This window comes from Oryctolagus cuniculus, chromosome 10 (assembly GCF_051225735.1).
Source record: "Oryctolagus cuniculus isolate XC-2025 breed Fujian yellow rabbit chromosome 10, ASM5122573v1, whole genome shotgun sequence".
Classification (NCBI taxonomy): Eukaryota; Metazoa; Chordata; class Mammalia; order Lagomorpha; family Leporidae; genus Oryctolagus; species Oryctolagus cuniculus.
The window spans coordinates 112,198,571-112,218,979 of record NC_142876.1 but is presented as its reverse complement, the minus strand read 5'-3'; the positions used below and the strand labels follow the sequence as shown (position 1 = coordinate 112,218,979).

General features: G+C 50.0%; 1 protein-coding gene across 9 annotated transcripts in view; it reads right to left on the bottom strand.

Moving 5' to 3' along the window:
• EEFSEC (eukaryotic elongation factor, selenocysteine-tRNA specific) overlaps nucleotides 1-20,409 on the bottom strand; it is a 242,584-nt gene that overhangs the window by 139,640 nt on the left and 82,535 nt on the right. For 4 of the 9 annotated variants that reach the window (XM_089305614.1, XM_089305607.1, XM_002713149.6 and 1 more), the window contains exon 2: nucleotides 11,002-11,209. The exons of 1 other annotated variant lie outside the window; for it this stretch is intronic. In XM_089305614.1, coding sequence (XP_089161740.1) covers nucleotides 11,002-11,209 — 208 coding nt within the window. Of the gene's footprint in view, nucleotides 1-10,329; nucleotides 10,456-10,779; nucleotides 10,918-11,001; nucleotides 11,210-11,331; nucleotides 11,477-20,409 lie in introns of those variants that run through there. 4 more of the 9 variants (XM_089305609.1, XM_089305610.1, XM_089305611.1 and 1 more) reach the window with 4 other exon arrangements.

The following is a 20,409-nucleotide window of genomic DNA, read 5'->3' as shown; positions in this document are numbered from 1 at the left end:
AGTGCACACCAATCGACAAAGCCTGCAGCAGTGGGGTGTGGGTCTGGGGCACGGATGGAGCTATCGACTCTGTGACGGGCCGGGGGCCAGGGCAGTGATCAAGGCACGGACCCTGTGTGCTGGGGTGGGGACTGCAGCACAGAACCAAGTTCCAGCAGCTCCCCAGCAGTCAAGCTCCTCCCTCAGACTTGCTTCCCTCTGTGACATCTAACTCAGATCCCAGCCATCCGGCCGTCTCCACAGCCCCTCACCCACAACCCCAAACCCTTACTCCCTCGGTTGACGACCCCCGGCCTCTCCCCCTCAGGAGCTCCCTGAGCCCTGACAGCCTGAGCCACAGCTCCACTGTGGACAATTCCCAAGTCTGTGCCTCAGTCTAGTCCCACCCGGCTGTATGCCACCAAGCTGCTTCCTGGATCTGACCTCGGATGGCAGTGCCCTGGTCTCTGAGTTCCGCATCTTTCAGAAGTCACCGCAGCGGGTCACTGCTTCATCTTATGGCTCCAGCCATCCACTGATTGCACTCTTACCCAGTTACAACGTGGGGCAGAGCCTTACCATCCTGGCCACCAGACTGGTTGTTGTTGTTGTTGTTGTTTTACAGGTAGAGTTATAGACAGTGAGAGAGAGAAAGAGAGAAAGGTCTTCCTTCTGTTGGTTCACTCCCCAAATGGCCAAAGCTACTCCGATCTGAAGCCAGCAGCCAGGTAGCTTCCTCCTGGTCTCCCATGCGGGTGCATGGCCCAAGCACTCGAGCCATCCTCTACTGCCTTCCCAGGCCACAGCAGAGAGCCGGACCAGAAGAGGAGCAACCAGGACTAGAACCGGCGCCCATATGGGATGCCAACGCCGCAGGTGGAGGATTAACCCAGTGAGCCACAGCACCAACTACGCTTAAAAGTCTGTGTGCATCCTTATACCAGGCACCAGCTGTACTGGGAGAAACTTCCAGGAGCACCATCTGGAGGCATGAGCCTTCCCCCTCCCTACTCTCAGGGGCTCTGGGGTCAGCCCAAGATGGAGCCCAGACCCTGGGCTGGTGCACAAGGCCCTCTGTGATGTGCCCCAGCCCCTGCACAGTGACTCACTCAGCCCAACCTCTGCATAATGGGTAAAAATCTCCAGCCTGGCCCAGTGCCAGCTTCAGGTCACACTGCGGCCACACCTCCTGCCCCTCTGCTGTCGAGGCAACCGGCAGCCTGGGGCAGGAACCAGGCACTGGTTTTCCATCTAAACTGGCTGAAGTGAGATCTCCTTACTCAGCCTCCATTTCCTTGTCTACCAGTTAATGGCCTGGCCTGTGCTATAGGCCATCTCCCAGGCCAGAGGAGTTAGTGTACATAAGGTGCCATGAGCACCAGGGGTGCCACCAGCACCTGCACCAGCACATGGTGGTGGTGCCCTGGCCTGACCTTCGCCCCTGCTTAGTTACCACTTGCCCTTCCAGAATGGGTTAGATCCTCCTTTCTCAGAAGCTCCACACTGCTCAGAAGAGCCACTTCAGCTCAGGTTCCTGTCTTCAGCGTCCACTCTTTTTTCTGCTCAACCAGACAGCAAGCTCTGGCAGGGAGGAGCTCCACTGGGTTGTCTGATCCTCACCACACAGCCCTGGCCTTCGTGGGAGCAAACCCTCAAAGAAAATCAGCTTTTTTGTTGTTGTTGTTGTTGTTGAAGATGAAAAGAACCTGGAGTTCCCTAAAGAGCAACTGAAGCAATCTCGGGAGCCACCAGGGGCCCCAGTGGTGAGTGTGACCAGGCGACGTCCATTCAGGACAGCGATGCCTGACGGGACCTGAGACTCGCTCGCCTACCAATCCCAGGACAGCTCAGACAGGCCCTGTTGCCTTGCAGAGAGGAGCTGCCTCAGGAAGGCGGTGCCAGACAGAGATAGGAACGTGCGGGGAGGGCAGAGGCAAGGGAAAAGAATCTTAAAAAAGAAACAGTGAGAAGATGGAAGGGAAGAATGGAAACAAGAAGGAAGGGAGGCAGGAAAGGAGAAACACAAGGGAAAAGCCAGGGAACTGGCAGGCACCCGAGTGGGCACATCTCCGAGGCCTGCTCTGTGCCGGGCCCTGGGCCAAGCACTCCCATGACCGCAGCACCCAATGAGTGGGGCTCACGTGGCCATTCCAGGGAAGCCGGAGACTGGCCCAGGATGCGGGGGGGCCGGGAGAAAGTGGCGGGGCTGCAGCAGCCCAGAGTCCAGGCCTCTCTGGTGGGAGGAGGCGAGGGCTGAGAGGAAGAGCTGTCGGCAGAGCCTGAGCCAGGACCCAGCCCACGCGCACTGGCTGCTTCCACACCCTGAGTCTGAGGCCCAGAGGGATGGAGAGGGTAAGAACCTACACGGAGAATTCCAGCGATTAACCATAAAGCTTTCGGAAATTCAATTATTTTTATCCAAACCCTTTTGGGCAACATATTATAAAAAAACATAAAGTCACGTTGGGCCAGCTGTCTGGCCCTTTCCCAGGCTCAAGAGAAGAAGCTGGCCCTGCTGGTTTCCTGAATGTGTTGCGCACTGGGGCACCCTGGTTTCTGGCTGCAGAAGGCAGATCTGGTCCCATGAAACCCCCCAAAAGAGAGCCCAGACGTCCCTGGTTGTTGAGTTCTGGGAGCACAAAAGGCTCCAGCCCAAGACAGCAGCTCTGCAGCTAAGGCGGCATGGCAGGAGCTAACCTGGAGCACACCCAGTGCGCCTCCTGCCTCCTGCCTCCTCCTTCCCTCGCAGCTGCAGAGCATCATGGGGGCTGGGCCCAGATGTGCTGACTGTGCATGCAGGCTGACCTTTGCCAGCACTCAAAAATTAATCTCAGAGGAGTAAAAATAAGATATTTATGTGTGTATAATCATACATACACACACACATGGAAATGTATCACCCATATAAAAGAAATACAAACAAATAAAATACCAGTTTTGGGTTTGATACAGAAATTATATTGCCAACATTTCACAAGTCTTATTTTAGTCAGCAGTCAAACCAGAAGCAAAACCTACCTCTGGTAAAGATCTTAGTCAATGAGCTGTGTGTGGGAAATCCCTAGCACAGGGCCAAGTACACAGTGGGCACCTCATACATTACAGCTGTGATGCCAGGCTCCGTATCAAACACTCCCTCACCACGAAGCACATTAGCCTTCACAGAGAACAAACAGCAACTCAGAGAGCTTAAGTGACTTGCCCAAGACCACACAGCTAGCACCAATGGAATGCATGCCTTTAAAACTTTGCACAAGATGGGACCAGTGCTGTGGCGTAGCCAGTAAAGCCACCACCTGGAGTGCCAGCATCCCACACGGGTGCTGGTTCAAGTCCCAGCTACTCCCCCTCCAATCCAGCTCTCTGCTATGACCTGGGAAAGCAGTAGAAGATGGCCCAAATCCTTGGGCCCCTGCACCTGCATGGGAGATTTTAAAGAAGATCCTGGCTCCTGGCTTTGGATCAGCCCAGCTCCAGCTGTTGTGGCCATTTGGGGAATGAACCAGTGGATTGAAGACCTCTCTCTCTCTCTCTCTCTCTCTCTCTCTGCCACTTCCTCTTTGTAACTCTGCCTTTAAAATAAATAAATAAATCTTAAAAAAAAAAAAAAAAACAGTCTGCACAGAGGCAGACAAATCCCTTGAGACTGGCATTTACCCCAAGACCAGGCAGGGAAGCAGGACCAGTGGAGCCCCAGGTGGGCTCTCAGCAGAGGGCCTGGGCTAAAACAGAAAGAAAGAAATAAAAAGTATTCATGGAGCAGGAGAAACACAGCAGGAGTCTAGGGGAAAGATATATCAAGGATGCTGTCAGATGATAACATTTAGTGGAGAAATAAACAGAAAAGCCTAGAACACAGAACAGTGTCAATGTTGTGATAACAACTCCCTCAAATTATGTACAGGTGGGAAAGACTGACAGGGATCCTGCGGAAAAAACACTTTAATTTGATGCATTGGGAAGATTGTGGGTACATTTTTATCTTCTATTTTTATTTCTGTTAGCATTGATAAATGCTTATGCAACAGTAATTTTAAATGCTTTCAGAGATAAAGAAATCACAAAGAAAACAATCAAAGAGTTTGACTACATAAAAATTAGAAACGTCTGCATGTCAAAAAAAGAACCAAAATGGAAAGACAAATGCTGATGACTTATTTGAAGCAAATGTAATAGGCAAAGAGTTAACAGCAATATCTTTTTTAATATTAAACACGCTTGAAAATCAAGAAGAAAGCATTAAAATCACAAGAGGCAAACAGACAAAAAACATGAGCATAACTCACATACATATAAGCACAACTGCTTAATACACTTAAGGAAAAATGCTCAATTTCATCAGTAATTAAAAACTTCATATTAAAAAAGCAGTAAAACATCATTTCTAGCCAACCATGTTTCAAATGTATTTTAAAACAATACTAAATACAATATTTTGAAATAATAATAAATTAATGTTAGCTATTGACACCTGTGTAAAATGGTAGAACACATTTGGGAAATAACACAGCAATGTATAACAAAATGTTTCAAACATCTGTGCCCTTCAATCCAGTAATCACAAAGCTGGGAACTCATTAGGGCTAAGAAACTGAAAGGGGAGGGGGGGGAGAGGCTGTGGTGCAGCATGTTAAAGCCCTGACCTGAAGTGCCGGCATCCCATTTGGGTGCCGGTTCTATTTCTAGCTACTCCTCTTCCGATCCAGCTCTCTGCTATGGCCTGGGAAAGCAGTGGAAGATGCCCCAAGTCCTTGGGCCCCTGCACCCACGTAGGAGACCCAGAAGAAGCTCCTGGCTCCTGGCTTCAGATGGGCAAAGCTCCGGCCACTGTGGCCATCTGGGGAGCGAACCACCGGATGGAAGACCTCTTGTCGCTCCCCGTCTTCGTGGAGGAACGACACAGGACCCTGCGCTGTTCTTTCGTCTGCTCGGCCCTCCCCGGGTTTGCTGCTGGTTCTTCCCGGGTTGGCTACCGACCCTTCCACCTCCGTGGAAGGGCGGTTCCCCCTAGCCACATTCCCCACTTCCGCGGGGGAGCGGCACACCGCCGGCCGGCTCTCTCGGGGGCTGCACAGGTGTTCCCTCAGATAGATGTTCCCCTTAGATGTTCCCCTTAGATGTTAGACGGTACATGCCGTCTCTCTCCTCCTTTATAGTCCTCTTCCACCAATCCCAACTCTGCTACCCACACGCCGAGTACGCTGCTCCAATCAGGAGCAGGTCCCACAGTTTATTGGTTGAACTGGAGGCAGCTGTGTAGAAGCTGTTTCCCTTCTCAGCGCCATATTGTGGGAAAGCAGATGCATAGAATAAGTCTTAATTCCAGTAACTTAGTCTAGTCCGAGTTGCTCCCAGTTGCTCCCCACAACCTCTCTCTCTGTCTCCACCTCTCTCTCTAACTCTGTCTTTCAAATAAATAAAATAAATCTTAAAAAAGAAAGAAAAAAAAAAAGAAACTGAAAGGGGCTGGTGCTCTGGAGTAGTAGGTAAGCATCCACCTGTGGTTCCAGCACCCCATATGGGATCCAGCTCCCTGCTGATGGCCTGGGAAAACAGTAGAAGAGGGCCCAAGCACTTGGGCCCCTGCACCCATGTGGGAGACCTGGAGAAAACTCCTGGCTCCTGGCTTTGGATCGGCTCAACTCTGGCCGTTGTGGGGTGAACCAGCAGATGGAAGACTTCTCTATCTCTTCCTCTGTCTGTAACTCTGCCTCTCGAGTAAATAAACAAATATTAAAAAAAAAAAAAAAGAAAAGAAACAAAGTACAAAGGTTAATGAATACACAAAGATGTTCACTCTGGGCTATGTATTTATTTATTTATTTATTTTTAAGATTTAATTATTTGAAAGGCAGAGTTAAAGAGAGGCAGAGGCAAAGAGAGAGAGGGGTCTTTCATCTGCTGGTTCAGTCCCCAGATAGCCACAAGGGCTCATATCAGAGCTCAATAGGATGCCAGCACTGCAGGCAGTGCCTTTTACCTGCTATGCCACAGTGCTGGCCCCCTGGCTATGTATCTGTAAGAAGAAAAACTTAAGTATTCCTAAAGCTAACAACATAGTGATATGTTATCTGAGGAACTACTATATAAAATGTTAAGTAATAAAAACAAAAATAAAAATAAAAATGTAAGCACCTTATGAATGCAGGTGTATGTTAGAAATGGGGGTGCTCAAATTTAGCCAAGTTGCAGATGACATGATCAACACCCAAAAATTAGCTTTGTCTCCTTATGCCAGCAGTGAACAATCCAAACAGGAAATTTAGAAAGCAGTTCCTGGGCTGGCGCTGTGGTGTAGTGTGTAAAGCCACTGCCTGTAGTGCCAGCATCCCATATGGGTGCCAGCTGGAGACCTGGCTGCTCTAATTCCGATCCACCTCTCTGCTATTGCCCAAGTCCTTGGGCCTCTGCACTCACATGGGAGACCTGGAAGAAACTCCTGACTCCCAGCTTCAGATCAGCACAGCTCTGGCTGTTGCAGCCAATTGGGGAGTGAACCAGCACATAGAAGACCTCTCTCTCTGTCTTTCCTTCTCTCTGTGTGTAACTCTGACTTTCAAATAAATAAATAAATCTTTAAAAAAAAAAAAAAGCAGTTCTATTTATAATAGCATCTCAAAGAATTAACTACTCACGCTACATCTGAACAATGAAGCAAAACACTGAAAACTATAAAACATTGCTAAAAGAAATTAAAGATGCAAATCAGGGCTGGCGCTGCGGCGCAGCAGGTTAATGCCCTGGCCTGAAGCGCTGGCATCTCACATGAGCACTGGTTCAAGGCCTGGCTGCTCCACTTCCAATCCAGCTCTCCGCAATGGCCTGGGAAAGCAGTAGAAGATGGCCCAAGTCCTTGGGCCCCTGTACCCACGTGGGAGACTGAAAGAAGCTCCTGGCTCCTGGCTTTGGATCAGCACGGCTCCAGCAGTTGAGGGGTGAACCAGCAGATGGAAGACCTCTCTCTCTCTCCTCTCTCTGTGTAACTCTGACTTGCAAGTAAATAAATTAATCTTTTAAAAAAATAAAGACATAAATAAACAGAAAGACATCCCATGTTCATGGACAGGAAGAGCAAATACTGTTAAGATATCAGAGCTAACCAAAGAGATCTACAAATTCAATATAATCCCTATCAAAATTCTAAGCCTTTTCACAGACATGGAAAGGTAGATCCTCAAATTCACATGGACTTATAAGAGATCCCAAACAGCCAGAACATTTTGAAAAAGAACAAAGCTGGAGGACTAATACTTCAAATTTTGAAATTTACTAAGCTGCAGCCATAATACACTGTGACATGGGGATAATGACACAGAGACCAGTGAAATAGACTAGAGAGCCTAGAATAAGCCCACACATGTGGGCATAAGGTTAAGTAATTTTTTACAAACTTAAAAGGGGAAACAATATATTTTTTTCATCAACCAATGCTGGGAAAACTAGATATCCACATGCACAAAAACGGAGTGGGGTGGGCATTTGGCCTAAGAGTTGCGATGTTCACATCCCACAGCAGAGTGCTGGCTCTGTTCCTAATTCCAGTAGCTGAGTCCCTGCCACCCACACAGGAGACCCAGGCTGAGTCCCTAGCTCCATCCTTGGACTGAGCTGCCCATGCTATTGCAGGCATTTGGTGAGTGAAGAAGAGGATACGAGATTTCTTGTTCTGCCTGCCTGCCTATACCTGTCTCGGCATCTCAAATTAATAAAAGTTTTACAAGAATGACATCGAATTCTTATCCATACACAAAAATTAACTCAAAATGGATCAAAGACCTAAACTTAAGAACTAAAACTATAAAATTCTGAGACAAAACATTGGGGCAAATCTTTCTGACAATGGATCTGAAAATGATTTCATGCATGTAACTCTTAAAGCACAGGGAACAAAAGAAAACTAAATTAGATTTCAACAAAATTAAGAGCTTTTTCACCAAAGGACACTATCAAGAAAGCAAAACAAAACAAAACAAAAACAACCTACAGAATAGGAGAAAATATTTGCAAATCACATCTCTGTCAAAGCATTAATGTTCAGAATATACGAAGAGGGGCTGGCGTCATGGCAAAGAGTTAAGCAACTGCTTCCAATGCCAGCATCCCATACCAGAGCTGCAGTTCAAGTCCTGGCTACTTCACTTCTGATCCAGCTTCCTGCTAACGCACCTGGGGAGGCAGTGAAAGATGGCCCACTCTCTGCCACCCAAGTGGGAGACCAGGACACAGTTCCTGGCTCGTGGCTTCAGCCTAGCCCACACCTGGCTGTGGCAGCCATTTGGAGAATGAACTAGTGAACAGAAGATCTCCCTTATACACACACACTCTCTCTCTCTCTCTCACTCTGCTTTTTAAATAAATAAATCTTTAAAATATATATATATATAAACCATTCTTCCAACTCAACAATAACAAAAGCAAACCAATTAATAAAGGAGCAAAAGATCTGAATAAATAATTTTTCAAACAAATGGTCAATAAACATATGGAAAGATGATTCAGCATCACTAGGCATTAGGCAAATACAAATCAAAAATCACAATGAGATACCACTTTATACCTACTATAATGGCTGTGGGAAAATAACAAGTGTTGGTGAGAATGGAGAACCTGGAATCCTCAAGTACTGCTTCTGGGAATTTAAAGTGGTGTAGCCACTGTGGAAAACAGACTGGCAATTCTTTAAAAGTTAAACACAGAAGTATCATTACAAACCAACAATTCCACCCCTCAGTATGTAGGAGTAGATATTCAATGGAATTGAAAGCAGTGCTTTGGACAGATACCTCACATCCGACATCAGAGTGTCTGGATTGAGTCCTGGATACTCCAGCTGTCTTCAAGAGCACCTAAGAGGCAATGGATGGTGGCCCAAACACTTGAGTTCCTGCCACCCATGTAGGAGACCAGGAAGGAGGTCAACACTAGTGGCATCAGCCTGGCCCAGCCTTGGCTACTACATACATTTGGGAAGTGAATCAGTAGATGGAACATTTCTTCCCCTTCCCCTCACCCCTGCCCCCACCTCTCTCTCTTTCTCTGTCAATACCCCATTCAAATAAAGAAGAAGAAAAAACTTTTCTCTGTTTTCTACATTTTCATTCAACTACTCTTTGGATGAATAAAGAAATTTATGTTTTAAACCCTTTTCAGGGGTCAAGATGTACATGGTCCATCAGTATAAATTTTTCCTCTCTAGGTAGGAAATTTTGTGCATTTGGACCAGCACTGACACAGGATTTACTCACCAAGGGCTCCTTGTGTGAAAAGATCACCTACAATGATTTAAAGAAGTTCTCTGCCACCCAGCAAAGCTGACGCTCTCTACCAGGCAAGCCAGCCTAGCCTGCCAGAGGCCCACACACCACAGCCCTTGTGAGCCACAACCTCTCCTTCTCTGCCAGTCCTCTGGGTGCTGGACGAGCTGGGTAGGGGCTGCCAGGGCCCCTCCAAGGCACAGCTTCCTCTGGATGTGTGAGAAAGCCCCCAATTTGACCTTCGACCAACAAATTAAAACAGGAATAGCAACTCAGACATGCAAGTGAGAATTTTCCTTCAATTTAATTAATCCAAATTGTTACTATGAATTTACCCTCACAAGTACCCTAAGAGCTCCCCAGGGGGTCCAGTCTGCTTGGTGAATAACACTGACACTGAATTGGGTTTTTAAGCAGGACCCAAAAGACCTGTTCTCCCCTTCCTGACAAGTAAATAAAACGGCAGGGAGATCAAATAACTCACTAAAAAGAAGATATAATTTTTTATCTTCCTTTTTACAGTCTCATATCCACTTCCGTTGGGAATAACAAAGTCTGAATTCTTATGCAACACTTATCTAAATGTGTCGATTTTATCGGATTGATGAATTTTGCTAACAAAAGGCTGTGCCAGGAAATCTTTTATGACATATTTGGCCCATTCACAGGGCTGGAGCTTTAATTTAACCAACTTGAGAATTCTGAGGGAGAGCTGCAGGTGTTGGATCTGAAAAAAGAAATCATAAATGGGAAGGCATATCAATCTTTATGACAGGGAAACAAAAACACTCTCCACTCGCTTGCCCTCCACAGGCAGGAGAAGGAGAGGCGGAAGGAGCAGGATATTGTCTCAGGCTGCATAGCAAAGAGGAAGCAGCCCCGTCTCCCAGTGACCGCTGTTTAGTATTGATCAAAAGGGACCAGCCCAGAGAGGAAGAGAGAAATTGATAAAACAATGAGGTTTGCCAACACCGTGTGCTCAACAAGCACATTTTCCCATTTTCTTGACTGCATCAGAATTAGTCATTCCTGCGCCAGGTGCCTTTTGGTCCCACAGGCCCCCTGCCTCCCACTCCTCCCACCCACCCAGGAGCACCTCTACGCTTCAGCCTCCTGCTCCCCGACGAATCAGAGCAGCCTGCTTGCAAGGTCTACGCACTTTCCTGTTAGAGATCTCTCCTGGCAGCCCTCCCTCCTGCACGGCCTCAACTCAGCCACACCTCCACTTCCGGGGAAACCACCACAGCCCATCTCCTCCTCCTCCCCCACTTTCTTACCCTTTTCCCCCCTCCTCCTCTTCCCCCTCCTCCATTTTCCTGCTATCTCCTGGGCCCTTGACTGCCAAGCCAGCCTTCCACCTGCAGCCAGTGGTCTCCTGATTGGAAAGCTCACTCAGCCTGGCACAAAAATTTGTCAATGACTTCCTACTCCGTCAGACAAAAATCATAGCCTGCAGAGACCCTCTGTGCTGTGGCACTCCCCCAGCTGGCCTCCAGCCACCACCCACTCTGCGGCAGACATTTCCCCTCCACCCTCAACTTCTCACCCTAAGAAATGAGCTGCAGATCACTGCATTTCCTTATGCTCCTGCATTTTTCAGCTTCTTTTCACACAGCACCTCAGCCTTTACCTGGTGTTAACGCAAGTCTGATGCTGAGCAAGCAGCAGGTGAGAGTCGGCTCCCTGGGATGGAAGCAGACACCTGCCAGCCCCATCCAGGCCCCAGAGCCTTCAGCTTACACAAGCATCCCTCCATTAGCAAACCTACTTGGTGTTCTCTAGGGTTTTCTGCATCTTCTTGGTCATTTTGTCAATCGCTGCCTGTCTCTTCCCCTCTGCCAAGAGGTCTATCTTGTTGAGCACCACGACCAACTTTTGGCAGGCGATCTGGCCAATGACCAGGCACTCTGCTGACTGGGTCTGCATTCCCTTGGTCACGTCGATGACCAGCATCATCAGGTCAATGATCTGGGCTCCTGGGGGAGAGAACACACAGTTACAAAGGGGAAGTGGGTGTTAAGGCCCCAGGTCAGGCAAAACATTGTGCTGAAATGGGCAACATGGAAGGAATGGTGACCCCACACCTCCTGGCTTCGACCTGTGCAAGGTGCTTACACGCGAGGATCTCACCGACACCTCAGAACCGCCTCAAGAGACAGAGCAGAAAGCGAAGCCCACAAAACGCAGAGCTCGCCCAAGGGTGAGCAGCTGACATGCGCAGCAAGGCTGAGATTGGGGGAAGGCTTGCCTGACTCTGAAGCACTAATCCTATCGCTTTCATTCCAACGACACAGGAAGAAATGTCCCCGCAAGAAAAGCTCCCGCTTTGTGCTGGTCTGCAAATGCTGAGATGGGCACTCACTAAGCACGAGGAGACACAGACAGAAAAAGTAAGAGGAAGAGGGATGAACAGTGTCTTCCCGCAACACTGTGGTTCACTGAGGACCATGCCGTGCAAGGCGAGTGCTATCTACTCACTTCCTATTCTGTTTGGGAGGCTCTAGTTCCTTCTGGAAGGCAAGGATACTCACAGCTCAGCTACATAACCCCTGAGCGGAATGTGTTTGTGCACGCACGTATGCGCGTGGCTGAAAGCATCACCTTCATGGAAGGTACCCAGAGCCAAACAGCAGCAGGAGCCATCAATGAGGGGACACTGCCAGAAGCCAACGAGACCGTGCCCTTTATAATGGGAGGTAGAGTCGTTTCTAAAAACAGATAGGCCGGCGCCGTGGCTCACTTGGCTAATCCTCCATCTGCGGCGCCGGTACCCGGGTTCTAGTCCTGGTTGGGGCACTGGGTACTACTCCCAGTTGCTCCTCTTCCAGTCCAGCTCTCTGCTGTGGCCCGGGAGGGCAGTGGAGGATGGCCCAAGTGCTTGGGTCCCTGCACCCGCATGGGAGACCAGGAGGAAGCACCTGGCTCCTGGCTTCGGATCCACGCAGCACTGGCTGTAGTGGCCATTAGGGGAATGAACCAATGGAAGGAAGACCTTTCTCTCTGTCTCTCTCTCACTGTCTCTCTCTCTCTCTCTCTAACTAGTTCTGCCTGGCAAAAAAAAAAAAAAAATATACACACACACACACACACACACACCAGTGTGCTTCTGCAAAAGCAGAAAAACACAAATATTTTCTACATTGAAGCAAATGGTGACTCCTTTTTGAGTCTACGAGAGAGTGCCCATCAGGGTATTTTCAGGACCAAATGACGGGGAGGAGAGGAAGACGGCTATGTGCACGACCCTGGTACCCCACCCCTGCTGGGGCTGAGAAGAGGACCTGGTCTGTGGGCACAGTGACGACATGTACCACTGCCGCTCCCTCCCTCCATCAGCCTGCTGTCCTCAGATCCAGAAAGGGAGACTCAGAGACAGGAGGTCACCTGCTCCGGATCACACAGCAACTGGAAACAAAGGGGTCCTGACGCCACTACTGTAGAATTCTCCCCTGCTGGAGCCCTCTAGCCTCCCCAAGGAGACACAGTGTGTGTCTCTGACTCCAGGCAGGCCTATGGACACCCCAACTCTCTTCCCTCCCTGGTCTCACGTCCCACCTCATCTTGTCAGCCAGGGACATGGTCCCCAACGGTCAGCAGGGCAGCCAAGCTGAGCACACAAAACAGCAGTGGCAGAATCTGCCCAGTCCAGGCACTGGGTGGGGGAGCCCAGGTCTCAGCTAGAGACTGGGGGTCACTGCCTCCATCATCCACTATGAACATGACAAATTGCTTACCCAGATGAGACTTTTTTTTTTTTTTTTTTTTTTAGAATTGAGGCCTACATGACCTCACCATCTGGCAGAATCCTTCTCGTATCTTCTGAATCACCAACTCGCCTCTGTCCCAGCTCAGCCCCCAAAGCCACATGAGGCTCGGCTGGTTCCCTAACTGACCGCTTCACTTCCAACTTGTTCCACTAAAATCCATGCTCCTAATAACCTCCCCAAGGGAATTTTCTAAAAATAATGAAACTGATTCATACACTGTTGGGGGAGGGGGAGTTAAAACTGGAAGACTTCTATGAAGTTCAACTAGGAAGCAGCTACCAAAGTGCACAGCATCTCGCACAGAACCCAGCTGGGTACATGTGAAATGTCCCTGTGCGTGTTTGCAGGAAAGCACATCGACATCCCTAAGGGAGGACAGGTCAGCAACTAACAAATGATGCTACTCTCAGGCAAAAGAATACTATACACCCATTAAAAAGAATGAGGAGCCAGCGCCGCAGCTCAATAGGCTAATCCTCCACCTAGTGGCGCCAGCACACCGGGTTCTAGTCCCGGTTGGGGCGCTGGATTCTGTCCCGGTTGCCCCTCTTCCAGGCCAGCTCTCTGCTGTGGCCTGGGAGTGCAGTGGAGGATGGCTCAAGTCCTTGGGCCCTGCACCCCATGGGAGACCAGGATAAGTACCTGGCTCCTGCCATCGGATCAGCGCGGTGCGCTGGCCGCACTGCGCCAGCCGTGGCGGCCATTGGAGGGTGAACCAATGGCAAAAGTAAGACTTTTCTCTCTGTCTCTCTCTCTCACTGTCCACTCTGCCTGTCAAAAAAAAAAAAAAAAAAAAAAAAAGAATGAGGAAGCCCCTCCTGTACTACCATGGAACGATCTCCAGGGCAGAGTGAGAGGGAAAAACAAGGGCGCGACAGTGCGGGGTGCTAAAAACAGGGAAAAGGGTGGGGACGCGTGCGTGTGCGCGTGTGTGTGTCTGTTGAGCACTTGCCCCTCTGTGTATGAAACCTCTCTGAAGGAATATAAAGAAACCAACGCCTTTGTTGTCCAATGGGGACAGAGAGAAAATGGGGTAGGAAGAGAATTCTCCTCTGCACATTCTTCTTTTCACTTTAAATACAGCTTTGCAGAATCCATTTTGATAACCATACAATGATCATTTAAGTGCAGAAATAAATAACTAAGAAAATAAAGCACAGACCTGGTCATGCTGTTCTCTTGCCAAGTCCTCTGAATAAAATCACCCTGACCCTGGCTCCAGAGTTCCTTGCCTGTTACCTACGTGCTGGTTCACATCTGTGCCGGGCACCATGCTGTGGGCTGCATAAAACCCCCTTTCCTGGGGCCCCATGACACTCGCACTTCCCCCCATGAGGTGAAACTGAGGATACCCACCCTACCCCAACAATGCATCCAACCACCTCCCTGTTCCTCCCAGCCACCAGCCACCCTGGGGACTGGTCACAGGCCATGAAGCGGGCTCTCGAGGATGGGTGGGATGAAGCCTGCAGGTTCACCTGGGGATCCCAGGCTGCGTGCTGTTCTCCGTGGAGACTTGACAGCCATCTTTTGCAAAAGGCTCCCAGCACCTGGTGCAGCGGGCCTCCAGCTCTGGTAGGCAGAGCTGTGTCCTCAGAGCTAAGGTTACCTCACAAACTGCTGAAGAGCTTTTCAGGAGTCACCAGCTGCCCAGCTGCCCAGTCCCTCACTACAGATGAGGAGCTCACAGCTTTGGATCTGTGAGGTGCTTGCCCATGGTTACACAGCACACAGGAGGCAGAGAAGAGAGCTGACCTACAGTGCCCCCGTCCTTCCCAGTGGGGACTCCAGCCGTGTGCCAGCCTTGTCCCCCCTGCTCCACTTCCCACCACACAGCCCTCCCCGCCTGGCCTCGGCTCCTGCTCTACCTGGAACACCTGCTCAAGCTTCACTCTCCCCTGGCCTCTGCCCCTCCACCCACTCGACTCTTGAGAGCTCAGAACCAAGCCTCAGTTTGCAATCTGTATTCACAGCACAGGGCCCAGCTTGGGCCCAGCTTAATAAATCTTTGTTGGGCTGAAATGAGCAAATGTTAGCTCTCCCCGCCTCCTCCACTTTATTTACCAGGAGCCTGTTCCTTTTCTCCAAGATTCAATTTCCTATTGGTATATACACCCTAGAGGGGTGCCTCGCCTCGCCTTGCCCCGCTGGCAGCAGGGGAAGCACTCACATGTCAGGCCCTGTCACCTCGCATGCCTGTCGGGATCGTGGGGATGGGAAATGAACTGACCGACAGACCCAGGAAGCCGAGTGTGGACAGAACCCACACACCCAGCTACAAGCCGCCTTTGTTCCAGTGAGCACACAGCGCTGCTCTAAGGCCAGGCTCTTGAGCAGACCCCTCTGCGGCGCGGCCAGCGCCAGGGACTTGTAAGGAGACCAGAGGTCACGGCAGCCCGACTGGCCGTGCTGAGAAGCAGGGCACCGCCGTGAAGCGGGGTCAGCACCAGGCAGGGGCCGCTGCCCGGCAGCAGCTCTCAGTTCCTCTCATTTCTCCATCAAACTTTTGATCAGACGGCAGGAAGTGACACAACTGGCCTGTCCTGTCTTTTCAAAATCCCTGGTATTGCCACAGAATGAATCAAACAGTGTCCCTCCCGATTCCCACGGACCCAGGGTAGGAAATCATTGTGAGACCAGAGGGACAGAGTGAGCGAGTGGGTGGGAAACACAAGACAAAAAACGCGAGCCTTATAAATGGCCCTCTATACTGCCCAACCCGTCAGAGCTTTTCATCTGGCTGTGCTGACTGCGGGACCCTTGAAAGGTCTGCAGAGTAATTATTACAGGGTTAAAGTTGCTCCTACTCTGAGAAATGACAGTTTCCAACTCTGTAGATTATATATCTGAATCATCTCAAAACTAAAAATAATGAAAAGCTTACAAAGGTCAGCATTTAGCAAAGTATAAATTCTCTGAGAAGTCATTTTCCTTAAGCAAAAACTTGTCAGAAAAACATTTCAGTGGAGAAATTGAATATCAAATTGTAAGCATTTTTTTAGCAATTTAAAAATCAGATTTTTTAAAAATCAAAAGCTGTGGTCATTATAAGAAGAAAAATAATATTAAAGAAAATTTGTTTTCAACTGGTGGTTGTTTTTTTAAAAAGATTTATTTATATAAAAGGTAGAGTGAGAGACAGACAAACAGAGAGACAGAGAGAGAGAGAGAGAGAACAAACAGAGAGATCTTCCATTGCTGTTTCATTCCCCAAATTGCCATAACGGCCAGGGCTATGCCAAGTTGAAGCCAGGAGCTTCTTCTGGTCTGCCACATGGGTGCAGGGGCCCAGGGACTTGGACCATCTTCCATTGCTTTCCCAGAAGCAATAGCAGGGAGCTGGATAGGAAGTGGAGCAGACGGGACTTGAACCAGTATTCATATGAGATGCTGGCACTGCACGATGAAGTTTAATCTGCTGCACCACAGCACCGGCCCCTCAACTGGTGACTTTTTAAATATCCAATGAACACTGTAAAGACAGAGTACTTTGAAATGTTCATAGAAAACGAATTAAAAGTATGAGTCTAGGGGATGGCACTGTGGCGTAGTGGGTAAAGCCGCCGCCTGAGGTGCTGGCATCCCATATGAGTGCCAGTTCTAGTCCCGGCTACTCCATTTCTGATGTAGCTCTCTGCTATGGACTGGGAAAGCAGTGGACGATGGCCCAAGTCCTTGGGCCCCTGCACCAGCATGGGAGACACAGAAGAGGCTCCTGGCTCCTGCCTTCAGATCAGCACAGCTCTGGCCACTGTGGCCAACTAGGGCGTGCACCAGCGGATGGAAGACCTCTCTCTCTCAGCCTCTGCCTCTCTGCAATTCTGCCTTTCAAGCAAATAAATAAATCATTAAAAAAAAGTATGACTTTATTTTGATACAAAAATTTTTCAAAATTCATGCAGTCTTTTCATAACAAGCATTTCCATGTATTATGAAAAATTTCAGGACCAAAATAAGTTCATAATTTAAAATTTTTAAAAATGTGTATTTATTTGGCCGGTGCCGTGGCTCAATAGGCTAATCCTCCGTCTTGTGGCACGGGCACACTGGGTTGTAGTCCCGGTCGGGGCACCGGATTCTGTCCCGGTTGCCCCTCTTCCAGGCCAGCTCTCTGCTGTGGCCCGGGAGTGCAGTGGAGGATGGCCCAAGTGCTTGGGCCCTGCACTCCATGGGAGACCAGGATAACACCTGGCTCCTGCCTTTGGATCGGCGCGGTGCGCTGGCCGCAACGTGCCAGCCGCAGCGGTCATTGGAGGGTGAACCAACGGCAAAGGAAGACCTTTCTCTCTGTCTCTGTCTCTCACTGTCCACTCTGCCTGTCCAAAAAAAAAAAAAAAAAAAAGTGTATTTATTTGAGAGGCAGAGAGAAAGTTGATTCACTTCTCAAATGCCTGTGGGGGAGGGGAGGGAGGTGCACAAAGCCAAGAGGCAGGAACTCAATCAGGGACTGGATTATTGGAGCCCTTACTGTTGCCTCCCAGAGTCTCCGTTAGCAGAAAGCTCGGATGTGGACACCCTAAGCATTGTCTTAACCACTACACCAACACCTACCCCATAAATTCATCCTTTCAATTCTATTTTTGCAAGAACTTTTTGAAGTATCTGTGCACACTGTTATCAGCCCCTTTGCTGCAGCAGCAATTTACCACATGCCAAATCCATGAGATCTCCCTGGCCTCAGCCTCCTCGCTGAGGGAATGAGGGGCACTCAATGCCACCTCGCAGGACTGCAGTGAGGTGAGGGGAGATGAACACAGGCGAGACCAGGTTGGGAGCAGCGCCTGGACGTGAGGACTCCTCGACACTGGCTGCTGCCATGGCTTTACTTTACTGCTGCTCCCATGACACGCGGCGTGCGGATTTACACGTCTACATCTCCTCGGAGCGGCCTCTCAGCCCCAGCGTGGCTCCACAGGTGAGTAACAAGCGGCAAGGACTAAGAGAGGTTTGAGCTCGGCCCACAGAGCTGTCTGTACGACAGTACCCTGCATCCTTGAGCAGCCAGACCTTGTGTCTAGATAAATTTGTGGCTCTACACGGGCAGGGTGCAGGGGCAAGAAGCCCCTGTGGTGCTCCAGGACAGAGGAGGCAGATTTCAGCTCCTCAGAGCCCAGGGTGGGAGGAGGTGTCCTGGCCCGACAATTCTAGGGCGTGACCATCATTGCTGCTATTTTGATTATTTTTCAACGTATTACCTGTCTTTCTACTTACAGACAAGAAGACTAAGGCATCAACAACCCCATCTCTGTTTTTTACCATAATGGTGTCTGCCACCCTAACTAGAAATCCCAGGTGTCTGATGGGAAAACAGCCTGGAGGGAGTGCAAACTCCTATCGGGGGCCTTCAGCAGGGACTCCATTGAGATGGAGCTGCCATTCCGGGGAAGAACAGAAGGCAACAGAGAAGCCCACCTGAGTCCCCAAGCAGGCATGCTTCAGTGAGAGGGAGGCCAGGAGGCAGAGGGGAAGCAGCACCTACCCATCCCCTCCCCCACCCACTCCTACCCCTGCCAGCTGAGTAGCTTCAGGCAGTCTAAGTCTTGACCTCTTAGAGCCCAAGACTCCTCCTTTGTAGAGTGGGGATGCCAGAGACAAGAGCTTCAGGTGCAGGAGGGTGCCTAGGCCAGCACTTGCTGCATGCTCAGTGCAGCGTTGATTTTTGTATCACAAAGCCCAGCATAGTAAGAGCTCAAGAAGTAGCCAGCGCCTTCCCTTATGACTCATGTGTGCACAGAAGGCCCTGTGCACTCCAAGGAGGAAGAGGAAAAGAACTAACAGCAGTGCAGTTGACACCGCCAGCCCCAGCAGCACCAGCAACAGGCCCTCATGAGGGTTGGTGGTGGGCCCCGCCAGCAGCCTGGAGCACCATGTCCACCAAGGGGCAGGAAAGCTTTACTGCTGGAATTGATCTGCGAAGCTGGGCTACTCCACAACATCCTGTTGGGACCACCAGACCAGCAGGTAGAAGACTCCCAGTATGGAAAAGTGGGGTGGCCAGGGCTGGCCATGTCCCCTAAGTCTTCAGGTCCCAGCTTCCTGTTCTCTAGGTAAGGATGCACCACACGACATGGACCGCAAGAACAAGTATCAGGCGTCCCAAGTCCTGGAAGTAAGAGGTGGGAGCAGGGCACCAGGTCTGACCCACAAGCAACCCGAAAGGAATGGCCATCGCCTAAAGCACAGCCCCTGCAGACTGAGAGCTGGACGGGAGCCCAGTCCTCAGCTTGGGACTTCACACCACTGGCTGTAAACTGACAACCTGAAGACGCACCAGGCTCTGGAATGAGCCTTTTCTAGCCTATCCAGCACTTGTGGGAATACAAATGCATCACAAACAGTTGCAGTCTAAGAGACATCACATGAAAATCCAGACGAGCAGATGTGGAGAGGCTGCGCCTGTGTCCGGCATGGCTGAGGAGCAGCTGTCCCTCTGAGAAGAGCTGTATGCTCCCAGTTCTGCCCTGGTCCCCTCAACTCCTTGTTGCCTCATACCCCACCACTGACACAGCCAGAATTTGGGCTGTGACTTCTGCATTAGCTCAGATCCCCACCACAGCCCCAGAAGAGGAAGATGCTCTCATTTTCAGAATGAGCAATCTGAGGGCTGCTTACGCAACTGTCGATAGCAGAGCAGGGCTAGGGCCATGGGCTGTCTGACTCCAAAAGTTCTGCTTCTTCTGTTGCCAGCTGCCTCTTGGCCAGAGTCCCGCATTCCTGAGTCCTCTGGGAAGCCCCAGGCATCCTGAAGAGCAGGTGGGCAAGGCCTCGCGGGTGGAGGCAAAGGCAGGGCGGCCCACGTGCGCAGGCAGCCTGCCAGGGTCCTCCAGGACACACACGCCACCTGAGGCTGGCGCTGCAGGAGGGAGCGGGAGCAGACATTCATCACCACCTCAGGAGCCTCGGAGGAGAACAATGAGAGCCATGTCAGCGGTGGGGGAACAGGAGAAGCAACAAAGAGAGGCCGTGTAAGAGATCAAGGGGAAAAATAAACAGCCGCAGACAAGATAGCAGACAAATAGAGGTGCTGGATCCCTGCCAAAAGGAAGGAAAGCCAAAAAAACAATAAATGCTGGAGACCGCGGCCAAACACCCAGAGAGCTGCGACAGGGCAGCGTGCAGGCTGCAAGCACATTTGCGGCCATGAAATCATGGGTGTGTCACTCTCCCTCTCTGAGGCTCATGGTGCACATCCCAAAGAGGGACAACCACGCTTGGGACATGGGGATGATGAGTAGCCATCTAGATAACAGTGAAACAGTGCACCAAAATAAATACCCAATGGAGCAAAGTTTCTACATAAAACCAAAAAGCACTGGAAGAAAACATGTAAACATCTTTTCAATAATTTTTTTTTTAAATTTTTTTGACAGGCAGAGTGGACAGTGAGAGAGACAGTCAGAAAGAAAGGT